A 13,135-nucleotide genomic window follows, 5' to 3' on the forward strand; every position below is an offset into this window, starting at 1 on the left:
CTGGGTGGCCGCTTCGCTCCGCCCGGTCGGACCCGCCGGGCGCGGGGGCTGCGGGGACCGCGGGTTCGTGCCCGCTGCTTGTCATTCCTGAGTGCTCAGCGCCGGCGCTGGGGAATTTACCCTTATTTGGTCGTTGGGCGACACAAATTCCGCCCTCTCCCCCTCCCTCCCATACACACCCTTCTTCAGCCTCGCCCCGCTTGTGTTAGGGCTGAACGGGCGCCCCCCCCCCCCCCCCGGGCGCGGAGCCCCCCGAACTGTCATGGCGAAACGTCCTTTACACAAACACACACGCTCCGCGCTCTCCCTCCGTGGCTGAGGGAAAGTCCCGCCGAGCCCCTTTTTAGCCTTATTTCGGCCGAACTTGGGCTGACACTCCCTGGTCTCCGCGGGGAGAGCGGGGCCGGTTTGTCCCCGAGCCAAGGGAGCCTCTTGTTGCTGCTGAGGGGCTGCTGCGGGAGGGTACCTGAGGGCAGGGAATGGCACCGGGCTGTCCCCTCCTGTCCCAGCACCACAACTCAGGGAATGGCACCGGGCTGGTCTATCCCGGCATCAGAACTCAGGGTGTAACCCACAGCTCTCCCCTGCTGTCCTGGCACCAGAACTCAGGGAATGGCACCAGTGCGGGATTTGGGGGCCCTGTTGCTGCGTGTTCCTGCGCGGTGACCATTCTTGAAGCGCCTCTAAATTCTTGTCTGTTGTGCTAATGTGAGATGTCGTCACGCCTACGTTTAGCAAAAGCTGTGGAGCTATTAACTCGGAGCTAGGAAAGTGCTTTGATGAAAATATATTAAACATAAAAACCTGCTGTGGTTTCTCCAAATTATTCCTCCTTGCTTTGAGACAAACACTGAAAAATATTCCACTTGTAGTAAGGAGGGCAAAACACCATCCCGAGACCTTTTTTTTTTTTTTCCAGGGAGTCTTAGTGAGCTGCTCCTTTTCAGTAGGTGCTTTATAAGTGTTACTAAAAGTTTGCTGCCCTTAGACTTTACAAGATACATGAGAGAAGGATTAAATTCACTGTATGATTAAATCATCTTTCATTAGCTTTGTCCCTGGCCCTCAGCACTATGCTGTAGCAGGCCTTGCAGAAAATATATTACAGTTTTTCCCAGAGTGATCTGTCCTCACACAATTGTTACAGGCACTGGAACTCCTGATCAAAAACATCCCTGTTTCCATTAGTGTGTTTTTCAAAGCCTTTTTATAACAAATGAGGGCTCCACCTCCTTTGTGTATTGTGTGTATGTATTTTTGAGGTGGAAGAGCCTCAGTTTCTGACCATAAATGTTGTACATGCTTAAATATTATTCTTCCACAGATCCTGGTCTTTTTTTTTTTTTTGTCCACACAAGTTCTTACGTTAGAGAGATCCGAAAGAATGGAAAATGGAAACCATCGGCTGTCCCCACCTCCGAGAGGAGCTGCTCTGTATATACTGTGTGCATATTTCTTTGATGGGAAGGTGTCGGTTTCTCTTGTAGTTAGACCAGTGACTGATTCATCCCTGAACCATCTCTTCCTGTAATTCACTGTTACTTCATTCAGTTGATTGTATTATATGGAGCAGGGAGAAATGCCAGGGCAATACGAAGAGCGGAGGTTGATAAATTCCATTTCAGCTGAAAAGTTTATGTTGTTTATTATTTGTATCCTTGTGAGGACTGTCCCTTAGGAACACTAGTAATGCACAAGAACCCTGTTTTGATAGCTGCAGTACAAACTCAGACCTTGTTATTTCAGAGTAAAAAGAGGATTCCTGCCCCAAAAACATATGTACAGAAACAAGAGATGGAAAGAACAAATGGAGGAAGAAATAACACAACGATATTGATTAGCACAATATGCAGTCTTTGCAGCAAAATTAGTTGGAAGTGTCATTTAAGTATAGCTGTAATCTAACAGGTTTTATCAGATTTAGAAGTGACATTTCATTAATTTGGCCTAAAGCTTTTACCTATGCTTTATTAGCCCAGGCACAAACTATGAGCTCCAGACAATACTTGTTTGGGGTTTCCTTGGCCCAATAACTAGTTTGGCCCTGATATGGTTGTGCTGCTACCCAAATGTGCTGATAACCTGCTAAAGAGATGTTTCCAGAGACTGGATTGCTGCTCACCCTGAGAGTATTTTCTCGGTCCTGTTCATTTCATCACTTTAATTGTTTTGTTATAGAAATTTTACGGAAAAGATCTTGAAGGAATGTATGAACACACCATTTTAATGCCAGTGGTGTAAATGAGACACTTGTGGCCATTCTCAGGAAAAATCCAAAGGTCTGTGGACTCAGGCTACCAAATATTTCATTCAGCCTGTTGCAGAAGTATTTCTTTTCCAGCTGAGTATGCAGGTGCTGTTTTCTTCTTACACAATATGTCTAGGTCTGAGCTGTTTTTTAAGCCTTCGTTCCTAATCAGAAGTTCACGTGATGTTCTTGCCACTGTCTCTTACTGATGTCCTTAGAGAAAGTCCCGTCTAACGAGAGAGAGCAACCTCTAAAACCTTATTAGACTTATTCTCTCTTCTCAGCAGAGCTATTACCAGCCTGCTTTTTGTCAGCAGTTTGTGAACCAACTCATCCATGCAGTCATCCTCTCATATGGGAAGAGACACATGATTCTCTTTTATGTTGCTTCATATGCAGTCATGCTACAGGTGAGCCAAACCGACTGGTTCGGAAATTAAAGAGTGAGCTTTATGGGGAGGACTTCAGCACAAGTCTGATTTTTGCTTTAAAAAAACAATTGCTGTTATTCCCCCATCCTGAATCTGTGAGCCTTAACTTCCAGAAAAGCAAGTCAGCACCTCTGGAAGTGGCAGGTGCCTTTCTGATCCATTAATTTGTGTTTAGGATTGATAAAGCACCCCTGTCTCCTGTATGTAATACGCTGTAGGCTATTCTCCATTACACCACCCAACCAGAAATGAAGATGATATGTAGATTTCTTCAGTGAAGCAAGAGCTCAGTATCTGGAGTAGAACTGAGAACTCAACCCTTATCTTTATCTTGATAAAGGGAAAATTTTTCCCCATGTGTTTCATAAGGCAATGGAGTATAAAAATAGGACTGAACCCAAGTTACAGTTCAATCAGACATCAGCCACATGGATCATTACAATAGAGTTGAAATGGTCTGTTCAGGTCTGACAGTCAGAAGACCTTGGACCTTAAATTCTGATATCCATTTCCCTCGTATCCATTTCCCTAGTACCCATTTCCCTAGAAAAACTATCCAGAAAATTGCATAAGTCAGATTGTATTGGTGAAAATGAATTATTTTATAATACAGCAACTAATTATAATATAGTTCAGAAAAGTCTAAGCAACTGCTGTTCTAAGAATGAATAATATTTTGTCATAATACCTTTTCATCACTGAAATTCTTCATCTCACTTATATTTGCAAATGCATGTATAGTACTTGGAATTCAGACAAGAACTACCGGTGTATAAAATGACAAGGTTCTTCTGATGAGGTGTTGCATTAAAAATCGTATTTATGTGGGGGGAACTATGTAACTTATCTTGTATTTATGTACCTTCAGGTTTTGTGTGCAGCTGCTCCTTGTTAATTTAAAAGGCAGCCACAAGACATGATCTTTCTTAAATAAGTGTTCCTTTGTTTTTGTGAATAACAAACAGAGTTCTCCAAATCTCTATAACATGTTTTTGGCAAATTACGCAAATGCATGATTAGTACTATGGAAGTATTCAGAAGAGCAGAATATAGGGCACTGTAATTTCGTACTGCCAAACCAGGAGTTCAAAAATCATGAGTCAGATATCTGAAAATTATAAACCTAGTTGAAAATTATGATCTTATAAAACATATGTGGCTTTGTTCACCTTCTGGCTTGTTAATCTTTAGCATATGTTCAGATTACACTTTTAGGATTTTCCATGTAATTGGCAGATCTAATTTTTTTTTAATACATAAAATAGCTGATTACACCATCTCACAACTGAAACCAGGCTGCCGCAGGTTGATTAGACTCAATAAAATCATGGAAGTTGTCAACACTGATTAAACTACTGCTTGATGTTTCAAGGAATAATTATTTTATAATTAAGTGGTTTTAAAGCGCATTTATTTACACAGACTTCTGACAGTTTGCTGAGGCATGATTAAAAGCTGAGGTTAGTATCACTAGTGCTAACTAGATAAACTGGTGTGCTGTGCATTTAAGGGAGTCAGTTCTTTATTCCTTCCTGTAACTGCAGCCTCCTTTTCTTGCAGTCAGTGCCAGCTCTACTGACAGTCATAAGCAAGTGATTTTAAAGCAGAAAGTTTGCAAGTAATCACAGAATCAGATCAGAAAAGGACCTCAATAGGTCACGTAGTCTCATTTTGTGTTTAACCAAAATCTCCTTTCTTGCAATTTAAGGCAATTATTTTTATTCATATTGACTGTGGATATGAGAAACAGTTATGCTGTTTTTCTTTGCAACCAGCTTTTACATATATGAAAATCACTGTGTTTTCCCTCCACCATCTCTTCTGTAAAATTACTTAAAATCATTCAGCCTGTGCTCAGGGAAGAAAAGTTTTCTGTTTTCAGACATTCATTGCTTTCTTCTGGATTCTCTGCATGCACCCTGTATCTTAGTTTTCAAGTGCTATGATCAAAACTGGAGACATCACCAGCTCATGCCTTTGTGGTTCTGAAGGAGCAGATTTATACCCCAGTTTAGACATTTCAGCTTTCACCTTTTTTTTGCAACAGCAGGATGCTGCAGACTCATTTTCAGACTCATTTTCAGAATTGATTGAGAATAACCCATCAATTCTTTTCCAGGGAAATTGAGAAGGTAGATTTAGTTTGGATGTAAGGAAGAAATTCTTCACTATGAGGGTGGGGAGACCCTGGCACAAGTCACCCAGAGAAGCTCTGGCTGCCCCATCCCTGGAAGTGTTCAAGGCCAGGTTGGATGGAGCTTGGAGCAACCTCGTCTAGTGGAAGGTGTCCCTGCCCATGGCAGGGGGTCATTAAGGTCTCTTCCAACCCAAACTATTCTGTGATTCTATGCAATTAAGCCCCTGTTCCTTTACTTGCACATCTTATAATTTCAGCTTGCACTTGTTCCTATTAAATAGTATCTTACGTTTTCAGATCACCAGGATTATTTTGAATTCTAATCTTATCTTTTAATGTACTTGAATTCTGCTTGGTCTTGTTGGAAGATATTAAAAGGATACTCTATATAGTCCAGGGGGTGAATAAATGAAACTGAGAATTTTATCTAGAACTGCTGTGATAGGGTTAAAACAATAATTGTTGGCAGTAACTGTAAAACTAGAAAATGATGATAAATCATAAACAAGGGAAACAGTGTACTGTAAACACAAAGACCAATACTTCAGACTCAGAGATCAATACAGTGGGATTAATCTTTCAGATTTACTTAAACACTTTAAACACTTAGTGTGAAGAATTTTCATAATAACTGAACTGTAGCAGGGCTATAAATTTTTCTTATTTTTTTATTCCTATGATTATTTGATTTTTTATTCATCTCCGTTTTCCCTCTTGTCATTAGCAGGTGAATGGGAAAAACACAGGAGCAGATGAAGCAGATGGTAACTGGAACTTCACTCTGTTGCCAGGACTGTTATAAACTCAGGTATAAGATGGAATTAAATGAGAATAATAAGCAGATTTGTAAGATTATTTTATTAAAGATACTGTAGCAAAGCACAGAATAAGCTTTAAAGATTATGAAAACTAACTTGGAATGTCTTTACTGATACTCTACATAGACTACAAGTAATTGCTGAGTTACAGAAGAGTCACAGCCTGTTCTAGGTGTCCTACACTTTGTATACTGTTGAAGGCCTCTCTTTAGGTGGTGCTATAATATTCCCTTCTCTCCTCTGCTTCGTGGTGGTCCTACCATGCAGGTCCTCCCTGTTCTCTATGGAAAGGACATCCCCTTTTCATTTAGATTTCCCAGCTATATTGTGCCTTCTCCCTATAGAGTCCCCAGTGGTATCTGGCTTTGCCCAGATATTCAGTCTTCCCCTTTGCTCCATAAAGCCACTAGGACAGAAGTGTCAGCATTCCAATACTGCACTGAAGGCTTTTAAAATGCCTATATTAATGTTTAAGATGTTATGTGTTAATAGAGCTGATGCCTTCAACATCTTTGGGGGCTATGTAATTAGATTAAGCAACCACATTCAAAGATACCTGAACGTCTTTTCTTGCATTTGTGTAGCAACTTTATAAACTATAAAAGAGTAAATCAAGCACAGACACATGCCCTATACAAGCTGCAATACAGACAATATTGTACACACTTTGTAACAACAGTAATGAAAATGATGCCAAATATAAATAAAATTATAGACAGACTCTTCTTGAGATAACAGTTATAGTGAACAATGAAACATCCTTTTATAATCATGAGTAGAATTAATAAGATGCGTAACTACAGCAGAATATAATCAGCATGTTTAGTCTGCTTACATGTCTTAATTTGATCCACTGTTGTTTGGGGGAAGCAAAAGAAATTAATATTTTTTCTAATCCATGCTTGCCCTAATTTGAAACATTTACTGCCTTAGTGGTCTTTTCGTTAGCTTTGGGGTTTTTTTCCCCCGTTAATTTAGCTGGAAACATTAGGATTCTTAAGATGTTCAAATCTGAACATGAATGCCTGATTCTCCTCTTCAAGCCAGCTTTTGCAAGGCTTAGATGCAGAACAAGGTGCACCCTGTGCCCTGTGAAGATTATTTCACATTTATTCATCTCCTTGTTGGTAAAAAGTTTTCACCATTCTTGTAATAAGACCAGAGCACCATTTCTTTACTTTCCACATACAAGCACTGTGCTGCGTGGAAGGTCCTCTTCAGCTTGCAAATGATGATCATGGCAGCAGGGGGAATCAGGTCAGCTGGATCTCTCTCACCATCCTGTCCTTCCTCAGGGCCCCTCTGTCCTCAGTTTTTAAGATTTTTTTTCACCTTGTACTCTTTTCTTTTTCTCTTTTTTTTTTTTTTTTTAACACTTGATAGTTTAGCATTGTACGCGAGTATACACTTGTCATGTTTAAACTAAAAAATCTAAACAGTTTTTGACAGCAGCTCTAAGAAGCCTCATTTCAGAAAAGGAGCACTCCAGCACATGAATAGCAAATTCTGCAAACTCATTTCAGTGCAGCCCTGAACACCTGGCATCTGCCTGTTTTGGCTGTCTGCTCCAGGAAAGACCAAATTTGTTTGTAACAGGTGTAAATAAGAGTCACAAGGAAGTAAGTTTTATAATACAGAGAAGAGTCCAAAACAACTTTTACTGCATGTTCTAATTTGACTGCTTTGGTGCCTTTTGCGACTGCTGCAGTGTGTCAAAAAAGCAAAGGTGGTGCCAATTCAGATCTGGCACACGTGGTTCTGAGTTTTATGAAATCTTTTGACGACCAGTTCTTCCTCATGTCTTCTTCAAACCTGGTTCTCTCAGTTGTTCAGAAGCTTAGAAGTCCCTATTTCACTACTGCCATGCAGAAAAGAAATGCAAGAAAAATATTAAAAGTCAGAAGCCCGCACTGCAGTACTGTATTTGCTAGCACGATGTGGTCCCTCCCACCTCACCATGTGTGGTTTTACTCTAAATACCCATCCTTCAGTTATATTCAGAGCACCCACCACAGTCAGGAGCTCTTTTTAAATGCCATACAGTTCATTTCCTTCAACCCCTACCCCACCAAAACACAACCTTAAACAATGTTGTGAAATTGTTTCAGAAACTTGTTTCTTTCTCCTTTGCCTTCCATTTTCAAAACAGCTAAAGATTTGCTGAAGAAAACCTTCACTTCCCAAACCTCACAGAAGTTATTTTTGATACTGTGTGTGTTACTTTCCAGCAGTGGTTTATGGCTTGGCTTAGTGGATGCTCAAAAAAATTGCATGAGTATAATTTCCCTTAAGCCTGGACTTCTCATAGCTTGGAATGTGCTCACTCTGGAATACTTCTTACTGCTTCATATTTGCCTTTATTTTTGGTTGTGGGTTTTTTTTCCCTTGCCTAACTGCTATGTATTTACTTAGCCCCCTTCCTCAAATTCTTATTTTAGGTTAAAAGCAGGTAAATTATACAAGTATTTAAAATTTCTGTCCCTTTTGACCAAGATATTTTATGACAAATATGAGCAGCTTTGTATCCAATACGAACAATCAAGAAATTGGAAATGCATGAATGTAACTTTTGAGGACATGGGGGGGTTTTTGGTACACTTTTTTTTCTGTGGATATGTAAATCACATTGTACAAAGTATACGACTGTTCCACTTCTAATTTACACGATGTTTCTATGCACACTGTGGCACTCCTGGACCAAGTGGTTATGTCTACACTGCAGAGCAGGGCAGGCTTCAAGGCTGCACATGAAGCCAGGTTTATCGGCTCTCTGCATTACTTACCTGCCAGAGCATCCTCAAGGCCAGCTCAGGGCTGAATTTCCTGGCACACCTTTGAGGGGAAAGCCTGGAGAGTGGTGCTCCACACGTGGTGTGCACTGCAGGGAGCCCCGTGTGACACATGGCCAGGCCCTCACCCACAGCACGTGCCAGGCCCAGGCTGCTCTGCGTGTTCTACTGCCCTCTGTGCCATGTCACACACTTGGTGGTGGGCAAAAAAGCAAACTGGGACAAAAGGCTTTTGTTTCCTGCCATGAGGGTGATGTCAACGGGGGAAGCAGGCCTTGGGCAAACTACTACTGTCAAAGTACTGCTGGTTCTGGTGGCAAATCCGTTTGTCTACCTAACACGTTCTTAAAACCTTGGAGGGGAATTCACTGGACCGATGCTGTTATCGCAAAGTAGCTCTTATATAACTTGCTCAAAAGCCAGGAAGTACCTCTTTTCTCTGTAAACTAACAAAGGAGAAAAGCCATTCTAACTACAGTATGCATGTGAGCATTATCTTTCCCCGGGCAACATCAGTGTTTAGCATTGCTGTTTATTAGGATGCCGGCCTGCATTTTGCAGTCAAAAGATCTCTGTTACTTGCAGATCACACACAGCTCACGCACACGACTGAACTTCATTACCCCACCACCCTCAGACACATTGACTGTGCTGTGTGGGACCACCTCTGAGCGCGGGAAGGTGGGCTGCCTGTGAATATTAAATATTTTTCCAATGAGACTGCAAAATACTGCTAATCAGTGCCAACTGCGGTGGGGTGGTGAGCACATAGAGCTGCTGGCACTGCCAACAGCTTGCAGGCCACAGCAAGACAGATTAGAGGTAAAACGTTGTGCCCTCCTCGCAGGCTCTAAAATCCCCCAGCTGTCCTAAGAACGGAAGCTGTTTTGGGGATTCACAGCTGAAGGAGGATCAGCTTCACCCTCCTCTCAGCAAGCGGAAACGTTCGAGCCTTTGGAATGGGAACATGCGCGTTCCCAGCGAGCCACGAGATGGCACCCACAGCCCCATTCCCCGTATCCCTGAACATCTGCAGAATTCCAGCCCTTCAGAGAGGTTACAGAGGATGCAGCTCCTTCCACTTCATCAAAGTCGGAGGAAGCCTGTGATTAGCTGGATGTTTACAAATAAAAGGAGGATCTGGAGACAGATCAAAGAGAACTCTCCAGATTTGGCACAGATACCATATACTTGTGCTAACAGCATCTGCATGGGTTCAACTGTTACATGAAGTCACTGAACTTGGTGTATCTCATCATATATTAAAAATGCTTTTTAATGCTTAGTGCATTTATTAGAACTCTGAAGAGTCAGCCAGCTAAGGACCTGACAAAAACGAAAAAACAACACCTCCCAGCTAACAAGATCTTACAGGCTCCATTTAAGAGAAGCACCCACTGGGTTCTTCCTCACCCTGCTTTCTGCAGTGTAATCAAGAAGCAAAGCACTGTTCCAAAATCCAAAGGCTGTAGTACTTCAGACTCAGTAAACAGGAGCAGTAGCACTCAAAGCCTGTTCTCCAGCGATCTAAGTAGTTTGGCTGGCCCAATCACACCATGTATGCTCTTCCCTGGAAAGTCTATAGTTCATCCAGGATCTGAGTTACTTTGGCACAGCCCAAATGACGGGGGAGAGAAGCAGATGGGAGATAAAAGATGTGGTGTGTGAACTACACTGAGTTAATGTATATCTGTTCTAAGGGACATCTTTGTTTTGACTCTGTGTAACAAACCAACATAGCTTGTGAGGTCTGGAAGGCCACACTAGACTATTCCTACTCTCATAGTAGTGCTCTGTTTGAAGTTGGTATTTCTATTTGGGGTCTAAAGCCACACTGAACTTGATCAAATAAACATTCTCCAAAGGAAACTGCCTTTGAACTATTTAACTCTTTGTACAGCAAACTAAAGCTGAAAGAACTGTAACAATCACTGTCAGATCTCTCGTGTCTTAGAGCTGAGTTGTTTTCCAGTTTTTAAGTTACTGTTCATCAGGACCTGTGTCTTTTCTGGCAGAACTGACTGTGGTAGCAACAGTCACTAAAATCTGAGTGAAACACAACCCTGCCTGAAAGCAGACTAGATGGGGTTAACCCTCAGACTTGGAGGCATGCAGACTGTGTCATATTTTACGGCATATGTAAGTGTACACAACTTCTATTTAATCTACCTGATAACAATGCAGCACAGATATCCAAGCTCTCTCCTGGGCTGTGGGGCATGCTAAGACAATTTCTTCATCAGCTCCAAGGGATCCTACCCTGTATTTCCTCTTCCTCCAGTGCTACTGTATTTATCCTTTTCCCGAAGGGGGGATATTTTAGATTCTGTCTCTTAAAATATCTCTACTTTGCATAATGGCTAGAGAACCTCAACAGTTTGGTAGCTGGGACTCTCTACCAGCAGGTTCCAGTAGGAAACCCATAGGGAGGGAGGGAACAGAGGCATCATCTTTAGCATCCTGAACAAATGCTGTAACGACGACTTGTGTAAAAGGGAGGAGCGTAACCGATACCAGAAGTCTGGTGTATCTGCTGCCAAAACCAAAAGCAATCTATGGTATTCAGAAAACCCTATTTTTAGCCAGCGTATCTGCATTTCCACAAACTTTCATGGTCTTTGTGGCTTTCGCCATGGAGAGAAAGACCTTATGTTATTTCTCCCATTCATTTTCTGGGGAGTCAGAAGCAGAAGTCCCACTGGTGACCATCCGCAATGTAGTGGGATGGTTACCTAAAAAGGAGAGAACAGGTATTACTGAGCTGTGTAGGTTCAACTGAACAGGTGAGAACTATTAAAAAAGGCAAGTTCTTATTCCTAGTCATTGCTTTAAAACAGGAAGAATGCAAAGCTTCCCATTACAAAAAAAAAAAAGAAAAACAAAACAACAACAAAAAAAACCCAGAAGGCAAATAGAAGAGTCAAAAGGATGAATTTTTTAAAAGAGCAACCTTGTCATCAGGGGCGATGGGGGAGAAGAGAGGGCAAAAGACTGAGTTTTGCATCTTTCACGTTGGCAACTCTGCTGCTGCAGAGACCTTGGCAATGGCTGACACTGGTGGCACTTTGCCTGACAGACAAGTTGAGAAACCAAGGATTTACAACAGTCCTGATTTCCAGTGGATTTTCTACAATCCACACAGCTTCCAGGATTTGGAGGCCTTTAAGGAATGCTCTCTTCTCACTGCCTGTCAGGAGTCTTGCGATATCGACAGAACCACAAGACACACTTATCTAAGATCATGTCTTATTTGCAAACAAAAAAAGTACACCCCAAAATCTCATTGATGCAAATCACCGTTGAGTTTGAGTGAAAACAACAGCAGCAACAGGACTTTGTCAAAGAGGAAAATTCTTGAACTATTTTATTTTTTTCTCCCACCGGAAAGTCTAGATGCAGCATTTGTTGTTGTGGTTGTAGCTGCAGGAAGATTTATTATGGTTTTAGTAAGCCAAAAGGCACAGGAAAGGATTAAACCTTTTAATTTTCCTGCAAGGGAATCAAAGATATTGACCGCGTCTGAACATCAAGGTTCTCAGGGTGAGGTGTGCCACACTGGCTACACAAAGCAGACAGTTAAAACCTGGCCTTGGACCACCTGCTGCTTTCTCATCTCATAATTTTATTATGTTCCCTTGAATACATTAATATGAAACTTTAAAAACGTATTTCCAACTATTCTTACATAGGGAATGTGCGTGAATGACTGAAAACAGTTTCTCTAAAAGCATGAGGCAAAGTATTGTTTTCTTGTGTCTTTCATTAAAAAAAAAAAAAAACAAACCACCAGAATCCACCCTACAAGACATTTGAGAGCAAAAATAACTGAAACAAATATCTGATAGCTTTTCTCCTGTAAAATTGGCACTGGTCATACAAGTATATGAAAAGGAACATGGGGCTGTTTGTTTCAGGAATGAATATTTATAGTCACGATGAAGTGACTCCTGAGTCATGAGCTCTGCTGCCCTGTTACAAATTAAGATTTGTCTTTCTTCATGAAAAAAAATAAAATCACAATTAATTCCAGAATTGTAGAAGCAACTGTAAAAGTGGCAAAACACAGTTAATTTATAAAATGTGTGCTGATTTCTGCCATCTTTCCCCTACAAAATCTCAGCCTACTCACATGTCTCAAGAATACACTGCACAGCAAAATTTTAGGAGTTTTCTGGAAGCTGGAAGAAAATACACAAAACTGGTTCATAGCCGAGAACTACAGAAATGTCAGCTTTTAAAAACATGTTCCTAATTTCTAGCCTTCAGCAGACTTTATAAAGTCAAATTAGTCATGCTTCATCTTGTAGGTCTTCCAAGTCTGTGAGAAGCATCAAACCAACTGAGAACTAGGGAAGTCAGAAGATTTGATTTTTAGCCATTTCAGATTAAGAAGTACTTAAAAGTCAGGAGCAGGCGCATGGGGATAGTAATAGATACTGCCAAGCATCTCCTTAATTCACACACGGAATTATCCTGAGCTTCCAGTATCAGACCAAAAATGAGATGACTTTCTCCCCTTACGAAAAGCAGTGAGAGGCAGAGGGCAGCAGGAGAACTCCATAGCTGCTCCTGGGCCCACAGCTGGAGGGCATGAAGGCCAGAGGAAGGTGGGAGCCATTCCTGGTGTTTGGCCAGACAAGGGGCCCAGTTCATTCCTGGCCCTGGGCCAGGCCAACCACACAAACCCAGTGGCGCAGAGCACTACACAGCCT

At 41.6% G+C, this 13,135-nt stretch overlaps 1 protein-coding gene and 1 long non-coding RNA gene across 4 annotated transcripts in view; one reads left to right on the forward strand and one right to left on the reverse strand.

Annotated features, from left to right (window-relative positions):
- LOC116787802 lies at positions 1 to 10,292 on the forward strand. 3 transcript variants are annotated; one of them, XR_004357458.1, is made up of 4 exons: positions 1 to 63; positions 920 to 2,658; positions 5,541 to 5,624; positions 9,271 to 10,292. It is a non-coding gene; the product is annotated as an uncharacterized LOC116787802 (long non-coding RNA). The 3 variants fall into 3 exon arrangements; XR_004357457.1 differs by having other exon boundaries at positions 38 to 2,658; XR_004357459.1 differs by having other exon boundaries at positions 38 to 1,527.
- Positions 5,656 to 13,135, reverse strand: part of ZBTB1 (zinc finger and BTB domain containing 1) — a 24,635-nt gene continuing 17,155 nt past the window's right edge. The window contains exon 3 of the mRNA XM_032689706.1: positions 5,656 to 7,492. Coding sequence (XP_032545597.1) covers positions 7,456 to 7,492 — 37 coding nt within the window. The 3' untranslated portion in view covers positions 5,656 to 7,455. The remainder of the gene's footprint in view (positions 7,493 to 13,135) is intronic.

The sequence above is a fragment of the Chiroxiphia lanceolata genome, chromosome 6 (assembly GCF_009829145.1).
Source record: "Chiroxiphia lanceolata isolate bChiLan1 chromosome 6, bChiLan1.pri, whole genome shotgun sequence".
Lineage (NCBI taxonomy): Eukaryota > Metazoa > Chordata > Aves > Passeriformes > Pipridae > Chiroxiphia > Chiroxiphia lanceolata.